We start from the raw sequence: 26,289 nt of genomic DNA, 5'->3' as shown, positions 1-26,289 counted from the left end.
CAGACTTCTATAGAGGTTATGCCTAAGATACTTTAATGAGGACATGGAATTTTTCAATAATTTTTTTTAACTTCTTTAAAAAGTTCAATCAAATGCTATTATTTTATAATTGTTATAGTACATGGATTTATTTTCATTAACATTTAGATGCTGAAGTACACATGTTAAATTTTTGATGCTTACAGAATACATTATTTTCAAAAAATGATAAATTGTTAATATTTTTACGTGCTTCACAATTTACCCTATATTAATACTTATTATGTTTTAAATATTATTGTATTTTTATGACTTTTAAAGTTGTAAGTCATGAGATTATTATTAATTTTCAACATCTAAATGTATTTTAAATACATAAAAATTGAATCTTAACAATAAACTAATAAGCAATAGTGAATAGTGATTGGATATACTAAGTACTAGTATTTTATCATTAAGTTAATAGTATAGGTCAATGGTTCTTAATCTTTTGAAGATCACGAACTCCCTTACAAATTTTTCTTGAATATCTCTTTTTTACATCTCACGTTAACATAACCAAAATTATAATGATTATTTTACATTATAATTATATAAGTAGATATAGCAAAACATACACATTTATAATTATGTCTTGTCAAGATGTATTAAGGCTGCCGCGGACCCGGGTTATGAGTGTTGTGGATCATCAGAGGCCGTGAACCACAGATTAAGAACCACTGATATAGGTAGACATAATAAAAGTAACAATGATTCTGAATGCCATCAATTAAGGATGAATTAGGAATTAAATAAGACGTTTGATTAAGAAGAATAACATTTAATACAAGTGTTTATTTAAATTTAAAATGAATAAGTTAATAAAAACTGTAAAACATAACTCTCAAAGAAGATAATATAATAATAAATATATATAAAAAAATAATGTGTATAGTACAACTAATAATGGCATTAAAGTATATTATGGACAAAATTATACAGCCTAAATATCAATATAATTACAATTAACATTTGAATCAAAATATGAATATGAATACCATAATATAAAAAAAAATATTGGTATAACAAATTAGGCAAAGTTAATGAATAAGTAATTAATAATAATACCCTGTTTGTTTTATAGGTTGAGCATTAAAAATTGTTCATTTACTTTAGTTTAAGTTCTTTTTGATTTCATACATGCTCATTAATATCTAGTATCATACTTTATATAATTTTAACAATCACATATTATTACTTTACTAAATATATAAAATAAAAAAATAGGTATTAAAATTGATAAATTTGGTAAATATAATATATGTATGTATTTTATTTTAATATCACAATATGCTTGTTATAAATCATCAGGTAGTTCAGTGACAAAATTTGATGGAAACTGACCTTTAGATCCATTACACTCCCCGTACAACCAATTTTCATCGATTCTTCTTAATACTTGAATTTGATCGCCTTCCTAAATAATAATTGGAAATTAGAATCAAATAATAATGATAATTTTTTTGTTTTTCTAAGAAACACTCAGTATATATATTTTATTTATTACTTGTATACTTAGATCTTCCCAGCATTCTGGTTTAAATGAAAACACAGCTATTACTTGGCGGATTTCTTGATTGTTTAGAGATTCCTTAGGTAATGGTTCAGTTATTTCAACATAACTAACCGGAAACATTCCAGTACGCTCATTCAATGTACCTTCTAACCATTCATCATTGACACATCGTGTAATAAAAATTTCATCACCTTTCTAAGATTAACAAAAATATTTAAATATATAATAGTATAATTAAAAAGATAGTTAGGACATTACCTTAAAAACTAGATCATCTACGTGGCCAGACATGTAATCAAATTGAGCAATACATTTTGACTGTGATTTTGATAGTTCAGTTTGCTAGAATATTAATTATAATAAGCTATAGTAAACAACAAATATAAAATAATACAACTTAAAAATTACATACATTATAAAAACACACTTGTATTAAACATGCATGCTCTCATATTCCATTTTAATTTTAAAATTGAGATAGGTCATACAATAACACAAATTAACTTATTTAATAATATATTGAATTTTAATTTATATTTAAAGATTTTTAAATTACACAATGTGACGATAAAAATTAGCATTCTTAAGATACAAATTTGACTTTCTCAGGGTGATTTGCAATTGAATTAAAGGTTATTTGTTAATTTAAATATTGAACTTACCATCTTATTAGGTCTTGGAGGTAATTTAGGACCATTTAATAATACATTAAGGGCATCTGGTGGTAACATTGGTGGAGGTAATGAAGGTGGTGGCAATGAACTTTCAATTGAAAAGCGGTTTTTGAAATAATCCATATCTGCATTCGAACATAATAAATCAAAATCATCTTCAAAACCACTACTTTCAGCTTGTGAACCTTTCCAGGGCCCAAAATCACTGTTGAAGCTATCAACACTATTTCCATCGCTACTAGATCTAAATAAATAATTTTTTTTTAATGGAATAGAAAACAAATAAAAATATAAAACACTAACTTATGAGTAGATGTAGGAGAAGTTTGAGGTGAATCTAAGTCTATGAGACATCCCACCTGAGAGGTACTTGAAGACTTAAACATTTCATTGGGTTTTGCAGCCCAAGAAGGTGTCGGGGTTGTTGCATGCTTCGTTTTAAATCCAATTAAAGAAGACAAACCTGCTTTAACCTAAAAATAGATAAATGAAATATGTTTTAAATAATTTTTTTTTAATAAATTAAGTATAGGTACCTGGTTTAAGATAAATAAACAAATTCAAAATATTTTTTAAAATAATGATTGATACAACATTCAACATTGTGGTAAAATAATATACATCCTAGGAACTAAATTACTTTTTCCCATATTTTAATAAATTATTAAAAAAAAAAGGAAACTAAAATTAGATGGGCAATTGTATTATTTATTAAAGAATGGGGAGAATATCAAAGATTCAAATATTTTATTATAACTTTATACCTTTTTTTTTTTGATGATGATTTATATTTTAATGAAAGACCTAACAAAAAATTACAATAATATTATGCTTAAAAGTTAAAAAATAAAATATTATTTATGTATTACTTGAGTTTTAGGTGTTTGTGCAAATTTGGGGGGAGGTGGTCTAGGAGGAGGTTTTTTCTTAACAGGTTGTTGAAAACCATTGAGTGATTTTGAATGTTTCAATGATAGCACTTTAGCTAATCTCGATTGAGTTCTAAACAAATAAAAATAACGTCATTATTTGCTTATTATTATAAACACCGGAAGCACTATACAAACTTACAAAGGCTTGTTCACTTTGGGCGGAGGGGGAGCTGGACGATTTGGCACTTTGGGTGCTGAAACATAAAATCATTTTCATCAGCAATTAGCCCATCGAAAAAATAGAATAGACGAAAAAAATACCACATACAACTGTCGGAAGTGAAAGCTGTCCAATTGGCCATCTTGAAATGATATAATGTCCGTTTTATTTTCCGGTAACAGAACAATCATAATATTTTACTCCGACGAGCCACAGACATAGTTAACCACAGGCAAACACGTTTAACGTCACGACCTTCGAGACTGATATTTTTTTTCAATCACTATCTGCCAACACATAACGAAAAACGAATGTTTTGGTTAATGATTCATTATTATTACTATTATATATACAGTTAAAACGTAAAAACTTGTATTGTCGTCTAAAATTATTAATAAAGTTCTTATCACTACACAGCCAATGAATAATATAATAACAACAATATATTCTTATAAAAATATGTCGTGACGACAGTTGTAAACACAGTGCTGCCTGCTTCATAAATTTAAAAATGGGAATTATAGTATTATTGCAGCAGCTGTAGCAGCCTGCTGCACATGGCAGGTTGGTATTATTATTCCATGATCGTGGCCGTGTCAAATGGAATAGAAGATAAAAAAAATATTCCATCAGCTTTGGGGTTATGTTTGGTGCTCTCTCATTTCATAAATTTTTCAGTACCTAGTTACTTTTTTTCCAATTAATTTTAGGATCTTGGTGAATTCAAAATGAAAGCCAAAGGAGATGTAAGTATTTTTCCGATTTTAGTAATTTGTTTGGAGTACTAAGTGTTTACTCAAATAATTACATTTTACATATTTTTTGACATACCCAACTGGTTTAATAATGAAGTATTCAAAATCACATGACATGTGGCATTGTAGTGAAATTAATCACTAATGTGGATTGTATTATATTTTAATTTGTTCAATTTATTTACAGTTGAAAGAATATGAGGTCATCGGACGCAAATTGCCGACCGAAAAAGAAAAGACTACACCTTTATACAAGATGAGGATTTTCGCTCCAGATCGCATTGTTGCCAAGTCTCGGTTTTGGTATTTCTTAAGACAACTTAAAAAGTTTAAGAAAAGCACAGGAGAAATTGTATCTTTGAAAGAAGTATGTAAATTTTTAATTATTGTGTTTTCTAAATTATAAAGTATGTGTTAATGGTCTTTGTTTTTTTTAGGTTACCGATAAATCTCCAACCAAAATTAAAAACTTTGGAGTTTGGTTACGTTATGATTCAAGATCAGGTACACATAACATGTACCGTGAATACAGAGATACCACTGTTGCTAGTGCTGTCACTAAATGCTATAGAGATATGGGTGCAAGACACAGGGCCAGGGCTCATGCTATTCAGGTATGCATTGTTTTTTTTTGTATTAAGTATTAAATTTAAGTAAATAGTTGGTTCTGAATCTTGATAAGTTTTAATATTGTTTTATTTTTTTTTTAAATACTATGTATGTTATAAATTTATTAAAGGCTAAAAAGTTCTGATCAAATATTAGATCATATTGAATGTGTTTTAAAATATCGGTAATATGCTCATAAATTCTGAATTAAAATTAGAACTTGTCAATTATTTATTTTTTTTCTGTTAGTAAACTGAAGTTTTGGTTTGAAACTTGTTAATTATTATATACCTAATGCATGTTTTCACTATATATGTGATTGCTGGTGGTATATTATAAGTTATTGATAAATGCTGAGATCTATCATCTATTTTAAAAATAACACCTAAAACATTTTTGGAATGAGGTTAAAAATGATCAGGCCTGCTGATGGTCTATACCAACGGTTCTCAACCTGGGGTACGTGAAAGAAAAAAGGTTGAGAACCGCTGGTCTATATGTTAGTTAAAACGATAAATATTTATATTTAATAAAGATTAAATGGCAGATCGATAGAGAGCTGGTGGTTTAAACTATTGTTGGTCTATTAAATTAATCCTAGATTACACGCATTAAAAATATTCATGAGATTCTATACTCATGGTCTTTTTGACCATATATTGAAGTATATCAATCAAAACTCGATAAATTGAAATAATCATTATTTTACCACTCTTAAATAAATAAAAATCGTTAAATACTTTTATTGATACTTGATATAAACTAATTAAACTTTGATAAAAATGTTATTACTTATAAGGTTATATCACACAGTTTTTTCAATAATGAACTTTGAATACTTCTATAGTACAGACATCAAATTGTATACAATTGGGAGTTGTATCTAAATTTAGTTTATCACCTAATTAGAAGGTACCTAGGTTGGGTTAGATTAATATTTTATATTTTTGAAGCAATATACCAAATTTTTAAAGTCCTGTCTTTTTGACCGTAAAGTGTGTGCTTAAGGTTAATAAAAGTAACTTATGCTGTTTAAACATTTGAGCTCATAGTCTCACAATAATTTAATTACTTTTTATTTTAATTTTCCTGGAAAAAACATAAAAATTAATTAATTAGTTTTTGTGTCTGCATCATTATATTAATTTATGTCCAAGATGAATGGGATTAGTCATAAAATATTAGCATGCCAAAGCAAGAATACCAAATATTATTTATTTTTGTAGAAGAGGGGAAGTTTAAAAAATTTGAATGCAATTTTTAATTTTATGATTTATGTAAAAAACCTTTTTTTCTGTTCCCTCTCTGGATACGTTCTTGAATATTAAAAATTTAAAAATCGATTGGATTTATTAATATTATAGTAATTAATGTTTATACTTTTATTGATGTATTATAAGGCATTTATATTTTTTTTCAGATTATTAAAGTGGAAGTTGTGAAGGCTAAGAACACCAGAAGGCCACATGTGAAACAATTCCACGACAGTGATATTCGTTTCCCTCTACCTCACCGTGTTGAAGGAAAACGTCGTCGTTATAACACATTCTCTATCCGACGCCCAACAACCAGTTTCTTGTAAAATGGATATTATATTTGATTTTTCTGAATAAAAAGAATTCAATTTAATATTTTTAATTTGCCTTGTATATTGCCAAAGTCTGGATTTTGAATTTTTTTTTTTAAATTGGTTCAGTTATTTATATGCAACCTTCTAATATTATTTAACTAAGAATGTAAGGTGTTAACTATAAATTCACTTATTAATAATATGATTAAAAAATCATATTGACGTATGATGCACTACACTAAATGACCGAGCGTAGTCCTAAACCTGTCAACTGTAGCTTGACTTTTTTTTTTGGTGTGGACCAAATGATTTATAATTCATACCATTCATAGGTATCTACTTAACACATGACTCAAATTAAATAAAGTATAATGGGCATTAATGCATTGCATTATATTTTAATTCCTGTAGAAGTTAAAGTCAATTTGTTTTTTTCATAAGAAAATATTGATTTGTTGTTTCTAGAAATAGTTTGGAATTGTAGTATTTTAATTTGGCTAGAGTGTGTTTTTTGAAGTCTGGTGCCACTGATTTGGAGGAAGTTCAGACTTTTAACTTAAGAGTTATAACTATTGACTAATAATAGGTTTATGCTTCTAACCACAGAATATGTATATATATCTGTGTATTTAATATATTATAGCACTAACTAGAGAGCCTATATAAGCTTATAAAGGCTCTCTAGCACTAACTATAAAAAAAATTGAAAGCCTAGACTATCCTATAGTCTATAATACTACTACATGTAGTAGCACAGAACAGTCGTGAGTTGTAGTAGTTCGTTTAGTACACAGAACAATTGATAAAGGTGATAATTCATAGCAATCATTTTTCTGTGATAACTGACAACCATGATAAAAGATCTTTATTATCTTTAGTGATAAGTGATTTTAAACTTGTTACTTGTTAGATTGTGATTTTTGTCTGATGTGTACATCAGTTTTTTTATATTAAATAAAATAAAAATATGGATTTTTGAAGTATAATTGGTTTAAACACTTATTAATCGTAAGGATGAATGGGATTAAGGATTATGAGAAAAAACATCAGAAAACTTTTTGTTATACAATTTCTACAATTAATATTCCTGACAGTTATAAGATTGAAGTGCCAGTTCATATACCATTTGAAGGTAGTATAGAAGAATTAAGTCATAGAATTATAAATGGGTTTAACTTACCATTAAATGTTATAGAAGGTAATATTATTTTGTCATCATATATGACAAAAATATTAATTATTTCTTATCTTTATAGAACTATCAAGCGAGTTACAAAAATTTGTTGAACAATGTTCAATTGAATTTTACGACTGCCAGACAGTTGATGCTATAGAAAGTATTAAAAATGAAACCATTGAAGTTGAAGATATTGTTAAATATTGGGAAAAGGCATTTCAAGAGGTAAAGTGTCAAGCTCATTAAAGTTTTCTTTTATATGTATATTTCAAATTTTATTTATATTATTAATGCTTTTAGGAAACTTTCTCATTCACTGATAATAAAGGACCTAGTAATGATCAATTGTTTGGCACCGCATTTCACAAATTAGCTCATTCGGGACCTTCTTTGGATGCTATTCTTCATATTGAATATGGTTATGCCCAAGCAGTCCAAGATATCATGAGTAGAAAATGTAGACAAGTTACATCTTTGACAAAAACGTGTGTTCATATAATTAAAATAAAAAAAAAGATTTTGTTTGAATGAAATAGTTAATATTTTTAAATTTCATCTAGTCAAACCGAAGAAATGAATTATGCCATGGATGGGTTAAATAAATACAGTACTGAAGATGATATTAATGCTTTAGCATTAAAGCATTTTGATGACCAAACATTGCTTCAAGTAATTTGAAATATTTTATCTTAATTTTAGTAGAAGAATAAATTATTGTTTTATAATTAGCAACATTAACTATTATAATATATAACTACTTATATTATAATTAATTTAATTAAAATCCTGCTATTTTGAAATTACTAAGTAATTAAAATGTTCTTAGAATAAGCCTTACTGATTATAGTCTGCTTAACAAAATGCAGACCTTAATAAATTGCATAAGCTATGTAGGCTACTTCCTAGTGACTGACTACAGATTTAGGAGCAACCTACATAATGTACTTGTTGATTTTTGATCAAAAGTTTATGGTGTTAAATACTAAAAGATTAGAATATTAGATTGTGTTTGCACCGATATCTATAACTTATTTGATTTATACTGTTAACATCAATCAGATATCAGATTAAAATATAGTGAGGTGAACAGATTCCATACATGTGTTTATTTCCAATAATAATAAATATTTTTTTATTAAAGTTGATTGATGATTTGTTTTGTTTGTATATTGATTGAAAAATTAAAAAGTGTATGCACTAAAAGTATTAACACAAACTAAATATTTAATACTACTAAAATAAAGATACTAAATTGTTCACTAAATGTAAAATCATAAGTCTTTATCAGGGTCTGGTGGTTAGGTAAGACTATATTTGGTTTATATGTATAAATTTAACTATTGAGATTAATACAGACCTTTTGTTTTATCTGTATGATAGCAATAGCAGGTTGTTATCTGGTAGTTAACTATTAACTTTTTGTAACTAGATGTTGGGGATAATCTACAGACTGTATGTTTGTATTATTATTTTATCATGGTCTGTACTCAGGGATAAAATAGCTTATATTTTTAATTTTTTTTAGGGTAAATGGAATAGTAGACTTGATACTTTGAAACAGGAACAACGCACTGGGTATAGAGAATGGGTTATGAAAACAGTAGAAGAAATGCAAGGGGTTGATGGATTGTATTCTCCTATTGGGTAAAAACTAAAAATAACAAACCTAATTTTGCTAAGAAAAACAAAATTTAAATGGTAATAACTAATAATAATTTTTAGAAATTCTCCTATTAATATTGTGACAAATGGATTTACCATTTCTAATATGTCTTTATATGATATGGAAGAAAGTTTCACTATACATCTTGGATCACAAATGAAATCTACCCATAATATTCGCATAATGTCAGCAGATACTTTAAACCTTCTAAGCTTAACTTTAGAAGAAAACGGGTATTTAATATTTGTTATAATTTTATTTGATGTGCAAATTAAACTATTAATAATAATAATTTTTTTTTTAGAACAGTTGTTCATCATCCTCAAAGGTTACAAACAGTATTAGAATTATATTCTCAAGATCTTAAAGGGCTTGTTTTATTTATTGACACAAACAACTTAGATTTCTACTCTGGTCTAGCAAAGGGTAATATTATTATATTTTTAAATTAATACCCAACTCAATAGTTTATTAATAAAATGTTGTTGTTTTGGTTACAGAGTTTTTTGATATTTGCGAAGGTAGTACAGAATTTCACTTTAATTCTTTACAGGATCAATTAGAAATTATCAAATCTGATCTTAAAGTAGCAGTTGAAAATCGGAAGTGCAAGGGTCCAGTTAGTAATTTTTTATCTCCAGAGTTACAGGTAAGGTATAAATTATTTACTAATTTAATTACACTATTATTAAAAGTTTATTAAATTGTAGGCCCGGCGAAATAAATCAAAACTTTTACAATGTGGTGATGTTTACATTACAAAACATTCAAATCTTGCTTCAGTGCATCTTGTATTTCACATGGTTATTGATGATTCATTAAAATCAGGTTAGTTGTTTAATATGAAAAGTGTTAGGTATACTTAAAATAATTGAATTTTTTAGGTGATATAAATTCTAGACATCCAGTAATCCTGGGATTAAGGAATATATTGAAAACGGCTTGTTCATATGATATTACTATGATAACTATTCCATTATTTTTGACTCATGAAATGACTGAGGTAATTAAAAAATACTTTGATATACATATGCATATAAGGGTAATCACTAATTACATTAAATTTAATAAAAAAAGAAGAATATTTATTATGGTAAGAACATTTAAATAAAATATTATTTTTAAGTATACATTGATCTTAAACAATTTAAATTTTAAAGGTAATAGAAAATCTTTTGATTTACCAAATTTTAAGTGCAGCTTCTTTAAAAAAGAACTTATAATTTATAAGGAATACTTTTTTTTTAAATTTTAAATTTCATCTTAAATTAAATTTCTGAGTATTCGTTGTCAAAATTGTTAAAACAGTTATTATTTGTTTAGGATATGACTGTTCCTTGGTGTCAGAAACGTGCAGAACTAGTTTTGAAGTGTGTAAAAGGATTTATGATAGAATCTGTATCTTTAGGTGGATCAGAGCTAAAAACTATTCAGTTCCTAGTTCCAAAAGTGAGTATTAATATATTACTGTTTTATTGAATAATGTATTTATAAACTGAATAAATAAACAAATATAAAATAATAATATATACTTAGGGAATATCTGAAGAAGTGTTTGGAATATTAGCAACAATGGTTCCAACTATATTCAGAGTGTCTACTCCACTTGTGTTTGAATCATCAGAGCCAGAAATTGAATTACTAACCAAGAACAAAAAGAGTACAAAAAGTAAACGAAACTCTAAATCCAAGTAATTTATGCTCTTAAATCGATCAAATTATAAATTATTAGTTAAATTTTACTAATTTTAGTATCATTTCCATTTACTAAAATTCTATATTATCAAGAATATTTTATTCAATTAGAAATTTATCGAATTTTATATGAACTTTTGTAAGTTGTTCTAACTTCTATTACTCACTATTGTTATTATATTATTTTACTTTGGTATACTTTTGTAAAGTCCTTTTTTTGGATTTAAAATAAAGGTAAAATAATATTAATTTATTATTACTTAAATACAAAAATTATTTTATTTTTATTAAAAATAACAATAAATTGTTTTATTCAATACAAAACAAAATATATATGTATATTGTATATATATATATATATTAAATGGATTATTTATAACATATAATTTGCCATTTGGTATGTTCTGCATTTTGTAAGATGAAGACAATGCATCCAGGGGTAGTCCTTTTAATATTACATTAGGATAATCTGTAATGAATATATGTATTAGTCATTCTAAATTGCAAGACGTTTTGTTAGTAGTATTTTTAAATTTTTGATAGATTGTTAATAGAAGTAACAGTGTAACACTGTATGTATAATATATACCTATTAAATAAATCAATGCACAGATTAGTCTATCACAAACAAACAAAATATTTAAGGAAACTACAGTAGACATAGTTGTGTAACTAAAAAGCATATTAATTTAAACCCTAAGAAAGTATGTATTTAAATTGTAAACAATAACCCATTCATTATCACCCTAAAACATAATATATTAGTATAGAATTTATAACTGTATGCTATTTTAAGATTGTTGTTATTGTAAATAGATTATCAACGATTTAGTATAATAAAAATAATAGGTATCATAAATAATTATACATTTATCCATACAAATATTAATTTTTGAATTCATGATAAATTCCTAGGGCTAAGCGATTTTATTAGGCAATCATTGTTCACCATGCCACTAAGTAGACACAGTAAAAATTACCTAGATATATTTAAATTTAGCCAATATAGGTAAAGAAGATATAAAACATTAGACCATGAAAACGTATAGTTGAATTTAAATTTTTTTAAGATATTTAATATTTTAATCTAATTTTAAAACAATTTAGATGAAAAAAGTTATTTAATTACTTATTTATGACTGATAACTATACCCATATACCTATTCATATGATATAATATTAGTACTGAATGTTAGACATATACATACCGCGATTTTAAATTTTTTTTATTCAAAAAGTGTGAAATGTAATATTTTATTTAGATTATTATTAAATATGTTATGGTTTAGAATGTTTAGATTATACTGAATTAGGGTACTGGGAGTACTAAAATTAAACTCGCACAATAATTTACCTACTATCGAGTAAGATATTATAAATATTTTAATGTAGAATACAGCTATGCAGAATAATAGGAGTGAAACCGGACATTTCGCTGGCAGAATTAAAAAAAAAAAGAAGTGGCAAACACCAGAAGGGTTACCTCCCCGCTAAAAATCAATAATACCAAATAAATAATGTATGATGTATCATTAAGTAGCAATATAAATGCATTATTTTCAAATATCATCACCCGAATCAGGTGAGATTCAAATTAGATCCATTTTGTCACCTCTCTGTAATTTATTTATTATTTTAATTTCATGTTATGCGATTGTTTGAACATAAAATATGCTCAGCTACATTGTAGGGTTATCTCTTGATCTAATTTTAAAAAATATATTAGTCCCTCTTCTATTGTTGATTTATTATTACTTTTAAAACTGTACAACGTTGGACCTTCTGGTTATTTAAAGTAATACATAAATCATAGTTCAAAATCATATTACCTATAGCTTAGGTATTTGTTTTGTTGGGAACTACACAATGTCATATTTTATAGTCTCCTCCATAATTTCTACATTGAAATGTATGCAGGGTTAAATAAAACATTGAACTTTATTCATACTCGTTGTATAGAAGAAATCGAATAAAAATACTATTTAGACTAGGTATGGCTAAAACATTAATTTCAAAATAAAAATCATAAGATTAGAAAATCCGTTTGCAAATTAAGCACAGATCCGTGTGATAAATTATATTCTAGGAAGTCGGAACGGAAGATTTATCGGGGATAAGGGGTTTTTTATTGGTATTTTAGTACTCGACTCCTTTGATCTATGTGTATAAACTATAAAGTTAGTTTACTGTCGTCCTGTTACCGTCGAAATGTCAACAAGAACCTACGACATCATAATATTATTTGTAATATCACCGTGGTGTAGTATGTGTACCATATACTAACGTGAAAAAATCGTTTTTTATTTTTCTCACGAGTCAGGACGTTCTCGGAAATATTTCGCTTCTCGTCACGCCGCAACGTAGCAGTGGTGCCGCATTGATGAACGTACCAATTAATGAAATCTATCGGGATTCGAGTGGGCGAATATTCGACAAACGCTGTTCGCCCTCCCCTCCCACGACGCCCTCCCCTCCGTTGGCCCAAAAACACGCGTCTGTCAAGCCGAGCGAACCAACAACAGGTGTCGGGTCGGTGGGGATGGTACAGGCCGCGGCTGGTGCAGCCGCACAGGTGCAGCAGCAGCGATGCCGTCGTTTCCACGGTAACCGTGTTCTCGTCGCCGTTTCCCGCCCGGAATCATTCCACTCACCACGGTCGCACGGCCGTGTGTATATCATATACCGCGTTAACTCCGGCGCCCGGCACGGCCCGAACAGGCTCTAACGATCTACCGACAGCCGACCCGCGGCGACGACATTCTCTCGCGTTCGGCGCTCGCACGGCTTCTCTCCGGAGACGGTTCAGTGTCGTGTCTGCGATGTGTGCGGACGGGTCGTCGTCCGCTGTCGATCGCGCGGCTTTGTGCATCGATTGTGTTCGTTTTATCTCGCGCGGCACGGATCGTCGTCAACAGTAAAACCGCGTATAAATCGATACCGGCGATTCGTTACGATAATATTATAATCGTACCGTTGCGATACGCGCGACGTACAACAATATTGTTTTCCTCCGTCGAGGGCCGTCTTCGAACTGGCTGGTACTTGCATAATTATATAATACACATAGGTATGTACCTACTACCGTGTACCGGCATGGTTATACGAAATATAATAAGCTTTTTGAGATCGGGACCCGACTACTGAACCACCTGAAAAGACCGCGTGCGACTGTGTACAAGTTCTGCATATAGTCTTAGTAATTCTCCATCTACGCGTATTGTCTGTACAAGTTTAAGTTTCCGGGCAGAAAACAGTTATCGACTGACGATTTTTAAATTTTTTTCCCTCTATTAACACAAACGATTATTATTCATTACACAGTCGATTATTTTAACTTGAATTTATTATATTGCCATTGCTAAATGTCTAAATAGTAAAAACAAAGATACTATCTAATGTAAATAAATTAATAAGATAAAACAACGAGAAAAATGTGCGTACAGTATATTTATACAACGGTATGTTGTAAGTTTTTTTACACTTAACATGCTTTTTATACTGATCTTAGGTTTTAAAATGATTTATACAAACATCTTATGTCAAATAGATTCCAATATTAAACAGATAATTTTTTCCCGCTCAAGTATATTTTTCTTATTTAAAAAATATTGTTTATTGACGAGTACTATAAACATGGTTAAGACTGACGTTTTTAAAGTTATAAAAATATAAAAGTATAATATTTATTATTACTTATTTAACTTAGCATTTTTTTTAAATTTGTATGACGTTATACGGAATTAGAGATCATGTTTTACTATTGTAAGCTATATAAAATTACAACATATAGGTACTTACATTACTCTGGTGACGATGGTTTGAATTTAACCAGATACCTATTCCAGCTGATTGCTGGTGCACTGTTAATAAAAAAGTATTTGTTCAAGTACGTCGTTATACACTTATACCTTATAGAAGGTAAAGGTAATGTTATTTTATTATTACTGATTTACATAATAAATATAGGATTATATCTATTGAGTATTGGCTATTACTAGCCTATAATAGTTTACATAGCTTTTATTTACCCCAATGAGTTAGGGCTAATTGTTTTTTTCACGCGTAAATTTATTACGCAGCAACGTGTTTAGGTAAAATGCTTAAAGCCATATAATGTATTTGGGTAGGACGACTGGACGAATAGTTAGGATATTATTCAATGGGTTGAGATCACCCTAGTGTAAAGTAAGTGCTAAATCTATATGCATGACTTATGACAATACCTATCTCTAAAAGCGCAATTTAATTAAAAAAAAAAAAATATATATATATTACAGTTTTGAATCAACAAAGTATTTATAATTTATTGAAAACGCGTTATTACAGTAGAATATAAAACAAAGCGAAAAATTAAATTTGCGTTTATTTTTAAAAATGTTTTTTCTAGGTTTTGTAATATGTATTTTTTCTATGAAAATGATGTTTTTCAATCATATTTGTGATACTCATAAATTTAATATTCCATTTAGTTTTATTCAAACGAGAGAGGAAACGTGCTTTGTATCAAATTTCAGCAAAAGAAAATAATAGGTACATTAATTAATATTTTTTTTTAAATTTTTGTGGTTTGTCCTAATACATATTCATTTGTTCAAACGCATAAAATCGTCTATACCTAATTTAAATCGCATATTTTTATGAGCGATGTGCTTAATGTTTTTATATATTTATTACTGACTTAATTCCCTATGAATTATGATACTTATACTGTTCATACTATAATATTATAAATATATTATAATACACACGTATGACTCTTTTTCAAAATCACATTCTAATATGTAAACTGCGCCCGAGTTTTTATCAAGTGTAAAAAGGTGACGTGTATTCTGAGCTCGAGAAAATTTTAAAAATCAATAACTATATTTTTGCAAAATTATCTTTAATGTATACTTAATTCGTTACAGCTATATAATATGAATTATTAAAATTAAAATTAAATTAGGAATTAAAAAAAAATATAATTTTAAAAAGTAAAATAATTACAAAATATTACAAATAATAACATATTGTAGATACATAGTTTGACCATTATTATATTTATAAATTAAATCTTGTAACTTTTCACATTTTTTTTTTTTGTTGTTGTTTATGTTGGTATTTAAATGGTTCATTTATACTTTTTAGTTTGATATAATATGTTTCTATATTAATTTTAATCATATAGAGACTTAAATAAATAAGTTATTAAGTCGGACGCAGTTTACATTATACCTTTTTAACAGATAAAATTTCGGGCGCAGTTTAACGTATGTCTATTCGTAATAATATGTTATTTTACATTTTTTGTTCAAGACCTACCCAAGGTCAACTTATAAAAACGCACGTGGTGGCAGTGAATTTTTCTAAAGAATTTCGGAAGTGTCAACCGCGGGTGTGTATATACGTTTAGGCGCCCCCATAATACTTCTTTTATAACCATGAATCATGATTCTTTGTTAAAAGATTTCAATAGTACCTATAGTAATTTTTATTTTATACGAATCAGACGGATTTTGAACAAAATATTTCTATATATGTATATACCTACAATTAAACAGAATATAAATAATCTCGTAAATAATAGTATACTCGCATGATAAAATTATTTATTTAACAACAATTGTTTTGGTCTTGGTAGGAGTGATCAAATGTTATTGGTATGGACATCTAATTTACTATTAGTAAATTTTTTACCAAGTTTGATCTACAAATTGGTGGATAGAAATAAACCCGTAATTAAGTACCATCGTGGTACTTAATAATCATTGGTAAAAATACCGGGTCTTATATTCGACTAGTATAGGACGTATAAGTAAAATATGAATTGTCGATACTTGATTAATTAGCAATGGTTTTTTTCGACTTATTCCTACTTATTTAACTATTTAATAAAATTATTTTATAATTTTATAGGTTATTTAGTTAAATAAAACAAAACGGTTCATTGTACACAAATCAGAATAATTAACATTTATGAAGTTTTAAAACAATTAAATAAATAATCGTTTTGTTTTAAAAAAAATGTATATTTATTTCGATTCTGATTGTAGGTATATAATATAATACATAAGTCATTAATTAACACGGTGTGATATTTTGTAAGCAGAAGGAAGCGGCGGTTGGATTGTAATATTTATTTTTGAATTAATGATATTAACTACAAGTCTACAACTAAAGTGTTATACGTTTACTTTAAAACTAGAATAAAGTTAAAGAAAGTTGTATTTAACATTTTTCATTTATGTATTTATATTTTCAGAAAATAAAACGAAAGAAGTAATGGTTGGAAGCTTGGAAGAAACATTGAAGACATGAATTTGTAGTATTATAAGGTCTTTACTACATATTGTTTGATGTTGTAAATCAATTCTACAATTTGTTATCTGATTATTTTAAAATGATTGATTGGTAATTATAAAACTATTTTTTAGAACATTTGTATGAGTTAAATATTTTTAGAAGATTACATATAGGTATGTTGTATAGTTAATGTATGTTAAATAAAAATTATTTAATGTTTAATTACATTTTTGATATTTAACAGGATATTAAACTATTTTGGGTCTAAAATAATTAAAAGATCAGTCAGATAATATATTGTTTTCTAAGTATTTTATGCTATACTAAGTTTATAATTTATTATTAATGTAATTTAAATTGTTTCATAAAAAGTTGATAATACATAGGTAAACAATTTTCACATCTTTAAAATCTTTATACCATTTTGATTTATATAAATTGTTTGCTAGTACTATGTTATTCTAATTGACAAATTATCTTTTGTGGAGTATAGGGATTTGACATTCAATTTATTATTTCCCTTATAATTTTCTTTTATAATAATATACTAAAATGATTTCTTTCTATGCTTTAGTTAATCTTTTATGACATTATCGCAGATGTTGATACAAGAATACAATTAGTATAATTATAATTATTGATTGTACTTAATTGCATAAGTTGTGGTCTATAACTTAATTATAATTTAATACTATAGTTTTGTACTGGTTAAAAATAATTTTTTTATAATTGTATCATCTTGAAACAATATGATTGCATTTATTTTAGTTATTATTACCTATAAAAATTAATTTTTATTTTGAATTAAGTATTTTTTATAAAAATTTGTATTTATTTTTTCTTATAAATTTTTTACATTGTTTTAAAAATTATTTTAGGTATGTGAAATTATTAGTAAACCATCCACGTAAAGTAATAACAATTGTGGTGTTATTATGCAGTAGTACTATTCTTATACCCTATTTTATTGGACGCTTACCAGAGTTTTCACACCCAGAACTTGTAAGTATTTAAAGATTTAATACTGATATAATTAATTTATGATTTACAATTTAAATGTTGATAACATTTTGGTTTTAAAAATATGTATTAACAGTTAAAGAAAGAGTGAACCCTCCCTTGGGTGATTTAGTAGTAGGTACCAGGTTAGCAGAATACTCAATATTTCCTGGCTAGAGTGACTTTAAATGGAGTAAAAATTTGTAAAAATATATTTAGTATACCTACTTATAAATAATAATAAAATAAAGAATAACGACATAATAACATTTTTTTATGGTTATTTATTATAATTATACATACATTTATCTTGTATCTATTCAAGAACAATATATTATATTATTTTGAATATTATTTTTGGGTAATTTTAATAGATCTCAATTTATACATTTAATATGGGTTAACTGTCACAAAATCTTTTAATATTTATGAGTTATGATATATGTTTTATAGAATTTCAATAGTTTGTTAATTATACTATATTATATAAAAATTTAATTTAAATTGAGAGGACTAATTAGGAATAGTTAATATAAAAGTTGAATAAAATCAAGTTTTTTAGTTTTTATTAATATTGTAATATAAAGTTATGAGTAGAATTTATTATGTAAAGTCATACATACATAAGGTACCTAATTACTGTATTATTTACATTATACAAAATTTATATTAAAAATTAAATTTAAATAATATTTTATATTTAAAACAGGGTTTTGAGACACGTGGTACTGATATTGGTAATCGGCAAGTTACTTGGGACAATTTGATGAAGGCATTAGAAAAAGGCACAGAGTTGATAGATGATATTACAAGAATACCAACTCATGTATTACCACAACATTATAAAGATATAGACTTCAGAAAAAATGATGTTTTAGTTAATTTTGTAAGTTATGTTTAATATTTTTAAAAATCTTATTTAGCAGTTTTAATTATTTTAAATACATAACCTTTTATTTTATTATTATTAATTACGAAACAAATATTTACAATCTATAAATAACAAAAATGCAATAAATTTTAAATAACTTAAGATGATACTCTGTATTATAATTAACAAATTACTATTTTTTTTAGGATAGTTTAATAAAACTAAATTTAGTTTTGATTTCTAAACAATGATATCTGTCATTTTTAATTAAAGATGTTAACTTATGAATATTTAGTTTAAATAAGAGGAGTTAAGAATTCAATATTATTATTTTATATTTTATGGTATTTATGTATTTATACTACATTATTCAATTCATAAAATTTAAGATGCTTGTAAATACATTTTTATTTATGAACAATATCATGTTTTTTTTTATACATAGAAGAATTTGAATTCTGATGCGGATTCTAAAAGTACTGATATAAAAAAATTCCTACCTCAAACGTCACCATTAGATGATGAAATATTTGAAGAAACTGAAATTATGACTCAACGGAATGATAAGAAAAGACGAAAGAATAGATTAGATTTTTTTTGTTCCAGACCAAGTTAGTAATACTAATAATATTTATTTAAAAATGTATTTAAACTTAAAATTGAATATTTAATATTTCTGTATTTTACTACATTATTCTATATGAATAGAGCTCAGATTCCATAGAATTTGCTAATTATTTTAGGATATAGATAAAATACCTATAATTATAAATTTATAGAGAATAGAAATTAAAGCATTTAAAGCTATAAATTTGTTATGTACATCAAAGATTACAAGTATAATATAGTTTTAATATTTATAATGTATATTTTTAAGCATTTTATGTTTTAGTGCTATTTTTAAATTGATTAATTTTGGCTTATTTTAAACATAAGTAAAAAAAGTTACGTAAATAGATAAAGATAAGTAAAATACTCAAAAATATTTATTCTTTACCAGATAATTTTGAATAGAAGTTGCACCTAATTGACAGCATTTAAGTTAATTAAAATTTTTTTTTTTTTTAGAAATTTGTTAATTATTTCATATAATTATATTATAAATTACTTTTTAATTTTTCATTCAAAATAAATACGATTTTCTTAATGTTATAATTGCTTTTATAAAGTATATAAAACAGTTTTTTAAAAAGATTTGTAGGTCTATTATAATGCATATTTCAGTACCTTTTAGGGCTAAAAATCTAAGCTTTATACAGCTATTATATCTAAATAATATAGTCGAAGAAGATTAAGAAAGTTTTTGTAATGATTTTAAATCTTAGAAAAAACTTTTGAAGATTAGAAGTGTTCCAAAAGTTTTATGTAGTCCCAATATGGTTGGAATGTGGTCATGAGTGATTTGTGAACATGTGTGTAGGGGTTGGAAGTCTCAACCATAAAATTATCAAGATATAGTTTTGAACATAGAATTAATGATGAATGAGTTATATTATGGTATTTTATTTTGGAATATTTGTTTGTGCAAAATTGGATACTCGAAGTACAATTAATGTTTTGCTGTAACTTTCAAAAGCATTTATAATAGAAAAAAATTATACCTACAATTAGCAGAATACTGACAAATATTAATGGCTGAATGTCAGTAGGAAAATGATTATATTATATTAGTAGATTATTAAAAAATAGTTATTTAGTACATGAGTTTATGTAATTAAGTTTTTAATTTTATTATTATTTCTTTAAAAATGAAGTCAACAAATAATTTGTATTTAATTTAAGCTTAGTTCAATTTTGAAATAGATTAACTTTAGGTCAGATCAAAATATAGGTATAATTAACATCTCAATTAACATTTCAAATTCTTTATTGGTTTATATGTTAATAATTTTATGTATGATAATTTAAAATCATATTACTTTTTTAGCGTATGATCATGCTAGAGTGGTGTTTACATCAAGTGATGGTGGACATCTTTTTACATACCAAGCAATCAAGGATATGTGTCTTATACAGGAGCGTTTAGAAAACTTGGTAGCATATAAAGATGTTTGTGATGTACAAGACCATGGGTGCTGCCCACCGTGGTCTTTGGTTAACTATATTACATTGTTAAGAAAACATAAGTCTTGTTCAGAAATTATAGTAATTTAAATGAAAACTATTTATTTTTAAATTTAGAATATTTTTATTAATATTATGTATTATTATTTAGCCAAAAGATATTAATGCAACAATGACATTACTTGAAGCTTGTACTCACTTTTATCATGACAATAAGTTATTTGAATGGCAAACAGATCATTCTACAATACCACGTCAATGCGTTCAATTTAGTGGTGTTTATAATTTAATGCATTATCACTTAGATGTCAATTTTATGCCACCACATGTAAATCAATTTTTTTGTTTATACCTATCTAAATATTCAATTTTTTTTTTATTATTTTATTTATATAATCTTAGGCTCCAACTAATGTTTTGACAAGTTCAATGATGTTTTTACCGTTCGGAAAAGGATCAATTGTTCATGTTTATGAAGCAATGAAAGATGCTAATTTATCAACACCATTAGTTAGCATTTCAGCAATTGATTTTGGTAAGAAATACGTCTTAAAATAACTTTAATTGATAAATTGTGTTTAAGATTTGTATTATTTTAATTATAATACTTATTATTATTTTTAGGTATTAAAGAAAAGTTATTTGACCTTGAGCTTGTCAGTGATATATATCTAATTTTCCTGAGTACCTTTTTTATTATGTTATGTGTATTATTTTATACTTGGTCAATAATAATTACAGTTGTGACCTTATTGAATATACTATTTTCCTTATCCGTTTCCTATTTTATTTATACATTTGTATTTCAAATACATTTTTTTCCATTCATGAATGTCCTTGCCATAATTGTGCTAATTGGAGTCAGTGCAGATTCATCGTTCATTATGTGTGATGTGTGGAAAGTTATCAAGATTAATGACCAGGCTGGTTCTTTGGTTGATGTAATTTCTAAGACACTAAAACATTCATTACTTTCTATATCATTATCCACAACCACAACATTTTGTGCTTTTGCATCATCATTTGTCAGTGCTATTAATGGAATTAGTTGTTTTAGGTATGTTTATAAAAATTATATTTATTACAATATTTTATTATTCTAATTTTTTTTTTTTAATTAGTATTTTTTCAGCTATGGCAGTTTTTGTCAATTTATTGATAACTGTAAGTTTATTACCATCCTGTATTGTACTTTTAAGCTCAAAGCACAGGCATAATATTGTATTATTTGAAGTCGCACCAGTTAATAAATTATTAGCAATGGAGCAAATGTTACGTGGAATTCAAACTTCTTTTAATGCATGGTTATTAAAAATTGTGTTCCGCTTTCGATGGGTGTGGATAACATTTTTTTTTATTCTGGGTATTTTGAGTATAACTGTAATATGGATATGGCCAGGTATGAAACTACCAGAATCTGTGGAATTTCAGTTGTTTCGGGAGTCTCATCCATTCGAACAATATGATTTGGTTTATAAAAATCAATTCTGGTTTGAAAGAATTTTAAGGGTAAATCACTATAATACAAAAATGATTATTTAAAATGTGAATATATTCATAACATAATTTAATTTTAATTTTTTAGATTGATAATAATCCAGAAAATCGAGTTCCTCTACGGTTTGTCTGGGGTTTGTTTCCTAATGATACGGGTAGTCATTTGGATCCAGAAGATCACGGAAATTTAGTGTATGATCCAAACTTTGATATAGCGCATCCAAAGTCACAAAGTTGGCTATTGCAGTTTTGTGCAAATTTACGCTTGCAGCCCTTCTATCGAGCTCTTGGTGGACCACAAATGACAAATTGTTTTATGGAAACGTTTGTTAAGTGGATGGGCCATGCTTGTGTAGATAACCTTGAAAAAGATCGATGGCCATGTTGTAATTCTTTTGAGTTTCCATTTCCGAGAAATATATTTCATTTCTGTATTATGAAAGCTATGTACATTGTATATAATACACCAGTTTCCATATTTGTTCCTTCTGTAGCTGGACCTAAGTTTTCAAATCCATTATTTCATTCAGAAAACCAAACACTCTTGCCAATCATAAAAGCTGTTGTTGTAGAGTTTGAAAGTAATTTTGTTTTTACTACATCTTATACAGACATGGAACTATTTTATAAACAAGTAATTATATTTTGACTTTATTTTATTATTAGTAACAATGATTTTTTTTGTTCATTATGTAATGCATTGTTTATAATTTAGGTTGAGTCATGGTCATCTAAAATGATGGAAACTGCTCCGCCTGGCCTCAGAAATGGTTGGTTTTACAGTCATCTTGGTTTCTATGATCTTCAAAAAACATTAATTGAAGACACTATAATGTCAGCTTTTATTGCACTGTTTCTTGCTTTTACCATAATGTTCTTTGTAACTACAAGTATTTCATTAACTGTAATTACAGTGCTTTCTATATTTTTCATCATCTGCACTACAATTGCCGTGTTGGTTTTGATGGGTTGGCATCTTAATGTTTTGGAATCAATTGCTACTTCTGTAGCTATTGGTTTATCTGTAGATTTTAGTCTGCATTATACTATTGAGTATCAGTTGGCTTGTGAAGATTCACCTAGAGCGACAGCCATTTCAAAAGCATTGTCCTTAATGGCCTGTCCATCATTGATGGGTGCAATCACAACTGGTGCTAGTGGAGCATTTATGTTGCCTTCGGATGTTTTACCGTATGCTCAACTTGGCATATTTTTGATCATCATAATGTTTATTAGTTGGTTCTACTCAACTTTTTTTTTAGTATCACTTTTATCAGTATTTGGTTCAGATTATGATCATGGTCCATATCCATATCGTTGTTGTAAGAAATTACGAAATATCAATGTGAACGAAAGACATAAAAACCGTGTAAGACACGCTTCTCCATTTTCTAATGTTGCATCAGAATCAACTGTATCATGTATAAGCACTGCTATTGTTAATCAACCTACAGCTCAAGAGTTAGAAAATTTAACTGTTCTTCCAGTTAAATTTCAACCTTCTAATACAAGATCTGTTACTTCTAGTTTATATTGGGATGATGATAATGATGTGGTAAAAAAAAATGAAACCAATGCCATACACATTTAACTTATTATTCTCCTTTAGTTAAGTATTTTTGTTTGAACATGGAAAATATCTACTGATTTGTATTATTTATTGAATATTTAACATTAATACACTTTTATGATTTTATCATGACCATGGTTAAATAAATACTTACTGTAGTGTGTTCCTATCAGAGCGGGCAGGCGCAGGGATTGACTATTCGCCATACTTAAATTGCCAAGGTTCCATCCATTAGATGAATACTTATTTCCTCGAAATTGTAGATCTTTTATTGTGATTTATATCCAGCCACACGGGCATGAAGGCCACTACAGGTCCTAAGTTTAGTGATCAGAAGCAGTAGTCGCTAGGAACTATTATTGTAATACTTCCTTAAATTTTATACTTTAATAGCAATTCGAGGGATAGGTGTGTTTGTACTCACTAGCACATATAATGCCTGCTGCACATAATATTAAAATATGGTTTTTTTGTGAAGTTTGATAAAATGCCTATTGTTTTAAATGAAAAACAAATTGATAATTATGACTAGTACATAGTTGTAATTATTAAAACTGCTTGTGCTCAATCATAATAATATTATGTTCATTAATTAATATTAAATAGGTATAAACTTTATTTGTGTGAGTAGATAATTAAAATGACATTATTATAAAATATTCACTTTGTTAGTATTATTTTTGAATTTTGATCTCTTTTGTTTATATAATTATTGTGTTTTTATTATTTTATGAATTTTTTGAGTTTAATATTTGATGTATTTAATAAAATGCTATTGTTTATAATATTATAGTTAAATAGTAATGTAATAATTGCTATATATTTAAATACAAGTTACATGTGTATTAAATATTATATTTAACCATAACAATAGTATAGGTACCGAGATATACAGTTATATGTTTTTTAGTTTATTATATATATATAAAAAAGATATTTTAAAATATATTATTGTAATTGTAAACAAGTGCATTTGACTGAAAAGAAAAGAGGGGAATTAATTGTATTAGTTCAAAAATATTTTGTGGCTTCTAAAAATATAAATTAATTTTTAGTCTTAAGGCTTAGTTATCTTTGCAATTTTTTTAAACTATATAAACAAAATTTAAATCGAATTAAGAAGTAATTTATAAGTGAGATTCAGAAATTTAACAAAAATATATGATATAATTATTGATTTTTTTTTAATGGATATAATTGATCTAATCATTATGAAGTAGAATGTCAGCGCGTTATATGTATTTTTTCCCTCTGACCAACCCATGCATAAAAACAGTAAATTTGCATTCATTCCTTCTTCAAAACCAATCTTATTTTGTTAGATTTCGTGTTAGAATAAAGAATAAACCTATCGTGAAATTTAAAGTTTCTTAGTATTATTATTTATTAACTTGTGAATTACTTACCTATCTCAATCATATATTTACTTTTGTGTTGTTTTTTTTATGAATTTATATGTAAAATGTCACAATTTAAAAATGCTCATACCTTCTTTTAAAATTAAATATTGTGAAATTTTAATGTAAAAAGACTTCATGTTTTTAACTTTAAGTTTGATTATAAGTCAATTCACTCTATATTACTAAAGCTAACGCAAATTTTCGATGTTGCGCATGGGTCGAAGAGAAAAAACAAATACTACGCTGACATCCTTTTAATTAAAATGAGATTTACAGTATTGTGGTGGTGTGAAATATTTTTCACAGTAACGCACAAAAAACATTTAATTAATGAGTCTTTACCATCCATAATTTTTGCATATTCTATGGCCTACGCGACCACGCTATGATTATAGTGATGGTGTTCGGTGCCTCATTTTAAGCACTCGCAAGCACAACAATTAGTTTTACAGTATTTACCAGCCACACCAGCACTTTTACAATATAATATATATTGCTCATTAGCATTATGGTTATGCAAAATAAATTGTAACTGTATATTTATGAATGTTGATTGTTTTACTTTATTGTCTAAAGTACCTAACATGATGTTTAATATTATATTATTACGTTAATTAATTATATTACTTATATATGTACTTACCTTTATTGATTATTCGTGAAATTGATTTGTATTAAATACTCTGTTGTTGTGATGGAATATTGTTTGGAATTTAGTACAAAATAAAATTAATACTAATAAGAGAGTAAATTTGATTGCAATTTATATGATGGTAATATACCTATAACTAATTATTACTGTCGGTACCTAATATCAGTAGGTAGATATTCTACCTA

At 26.6% G+C, this 26,289-nt stretch overlaps 4 protein-coding genes across 6 annotated transcripts; 3 read left to right on the top strand and 1 right to left on the bottom strand.

The window, feature by feature from the left end:
* Positions 1 to 793: 793 nt before the first annotated feature.
* Positions 794 to 3,717, bottom strand: LOC114131057 (vinexin). 2 transcript variants are annotated; one of them, XM_050204551.1, is made up of 9 exons: positions 3,654 to 3,671; positions 3,409 to 3,587; positions 3,280 to 3,334; positions 3,078 to 3,210; positions 2,512 to 2,681; positions 2,197 to 2,452; positions 1,793 to 1,876; positions 1,526 to 1,729; positions 794 to 1,435 (listed from the first exon to the last, which is right to left on the bottom strand). In XM_050204551.1, the coding sequence occupies exons 2-9, from the start codon at positions 3,440 to 3,442 to the stop codon at positions 1,316 to 1,318; spliced, it is 1,056 nt and encodes a 351-aa protein (XP_050060508.1). In that variant the 5' UTR covers positions 3,443 to 3,587; positions 3,654 to 3,671; the 3' UTR covers positions 794 to 1,315. The 2 variants fall into 2 exon arrangements, with proteins under 2 accessions (XP_050060508.1, XP_027851981.1); XM_027996180.2 differs by having other exon boundaries at positions 3,409 to 3,717.
* A 163-nt stretch (positions 3,718 to 3,880) lies between these two features.
* On the top strand, positions 3,881 to 6,302 carry LOC114131058 (60S ribosomal protein L18a). The gene is made up of 4 exons (XM_027996181.2): positions 3,881 to 4,046; positions 4,243 to 4,422; positions 4,493 to 4,669; positions 6,085 to 6,302. The coding sequence occupies exons 1-4, from the start codon at positions 4,029 to 4,031 to the stop codon at positions 6,244 to 6,246; spliced, it is 537 nt and encodes a 178-aa protein (XP_027851982.1). The 5' UTR covers positions 3,881 to 4,028; the 3' UTR covers positions 6,247 to 6,302.
* Positions 6,303 to 7,128: 826 nt separating this feature from the next.
* Positions 7,129 to 10,966, top strand: LOC114131078 (protein C12orf4 homolog). Its single transcript, XM_027996212.2, has 12 exons — positions 7,129 to 7,432; positions 7,491 to 7,636; positions 7,712 to 7,896; positions 7,972 to 8,080; positions 8,937 to 9,055; positions 9,134 to 9,307; positions 9,379 to 9,500; positions 9,575 to 9,723; positions 9,785 to 9,902; positions 9,959 to 10,077; positions 10,398 to 10,523; positions 10,611 to 10,966. Exons 1-12 carry the CDS (start codon positions 7,249 to 7,251, stop codon positions 10,767 to 10,769), a joined length of 1,710 nt encoding a protein of 569 aa, XP_027852013.2. The 5' UTR covers positions 7,129 to 7,248; the 3' UTR covers positions 10,770 to 10,966.
* A 2,353-nt stretch (positions 10,967 to 13,319) lies between these two features.
* On the top strand, positions 13,320 to 26,203 carry LOC114131062 (protein dispatched). 2 transcript variants are annotated; one of them, XM_027996190.2, is made up of 12 exons: positions 13,320 to 13,836; positions 17,011 to 17,159; positions 17,930 to 18,053; positions 18,760 to 18,936; positions 19,370 to 19,532; positions 20,849 to 21,066; positions 21,137 to 21,313; positions 21,388 to 21,520; positions 21,610 to 22,042; positions 22,107 to 22,494; positions 22,571 to 23,116; positions 23,198 to 26,203. In XM_027996190.2, the coding sequence occupies exons 2-12, from the start codon at positions 17,149 to 17,151 to the stop codon at positions 24,071 to 24,073; spliced, it is 3,246 nt and encodes a 1,081-aa protein (XP_027851991.2). In that variant the 5' UTR covers positions 13,320 to 13,836; positions 17,011 to 17,148; the 3' UTR covers positions 24,074 to 26,203. The 2 variants fall into 2 exon arrangements, with proteins under 2 accessions (XP_027851991.2, XP_027851990.2); XM_027996189.2 differs by having other exon boundaries at positions 13,322 to 13,836; positions 19,367 to 19,532.
* Positions 26,204 to 26,289: the final 86 nt, after the last annotated feature.

The sequence above is a fragment of the Aphis gossypii genome, chromosome 1, assembly GCF_020184175.1.
Source record: "Aphis gossypii isolate Hap1 chromosome 1, ASM2018417v2, whole genome shotgun sequence".
Classification (NCBI taxonomy): Eukaryota; Metazoa; Arthropoda; class Insecta; order Hemiptera; family Aphididae; genus Aphis; species Aphis gossypii.
This window is presented reverse-complemented; position numbering and strand designations above follow the sequence as displayed.

What these genes read in the sequence shown, in the direction of transcription:
- LOC114131062 (XM_027996189.2), top strand. An exon ending in AGTTTTCACACCCAGAACTT is followed by an intron (nt 18,054 to 18,759) that starts GTAAGTATTTAA and finishes TATTTAAAACAG; the next exon opens with GGTTTTGAGACACGTGGTAC. An exon ending in TTTTTTTTGTTCCAGACCAA is followed by an intron (nt 19,533 to 20,848) that starts GTTAGTAATACT and finishes TTACTTTTTTAG; the next exon opens with CGTATGATCATGCTAGAGTG.
- LOC114131057 (XM_027996180.2), bottom strand. Translation starts at nt 3,442, where the DNA reads ATGGCCAATTGGACAGCTTTCACTTCCGACAGTT. An exon ending in CCCAAAGTGAACAAGCCTTT is followed by an intron (nt 3,211 to 3,279) that starts GTAAGTTTGTAT and finishes TTATTTGTTTAG; the next exon opens with AACTCAATCGAGATTAGCTA. An exon ending in CACAAACACCTAAAACTCAA is followed by an intron (nt 2,682 to 3,077) that starts GTAATACATAAA and finishes ATCTATTTTTAG; the next exon opens with GTTAAAGCAGGTTTGTCTTC.
- LOC114131078 (XM_027996212.2), top strand. Translation starts at nt 7,249, where the DNA reads ATGAATGGGATTAAGGATTATGAGAAAAAACATCAGAAAACTTTTTGT. An exon ending in ACCATTAAATGTTATAGAAG is followed by an intron (nt 7,433 to 7,490) that starts GTAATATTATTT and finishes TTATCTTTATAG; the next exon opens with AACTATCAAGCGAGTTACAA. An exon ending in TTCAGTTCCTAGTTCCAAAA is followed by an intron (nt 10,524 to 10,610) that starts GTGAGTATTAAT and finishes ATATATACTTAG; the next exon opens with GGAATATCTGAAGAAGTGTT.
- LOC114131058 (XM_027996181.2), top strand. An exon ending in AAATTGTATCTTTGAAAGAA is followed by an intron (nt 4,423 to 4,492) that starts GTATGTAAATTT and finishes TGTTTTTTTTAG; the next exon opens with GTTACCGATAAATCTCCAAC. An exon ending in CCAGGGCTCATGCTATTCAG is followed by an intron (nt 4,670 to 6,084) that starts GTATGCATTGTT and finishes ATTTTTTTTCAG; the next exon opens with ATTATTAAAGTGGAAGTTGT.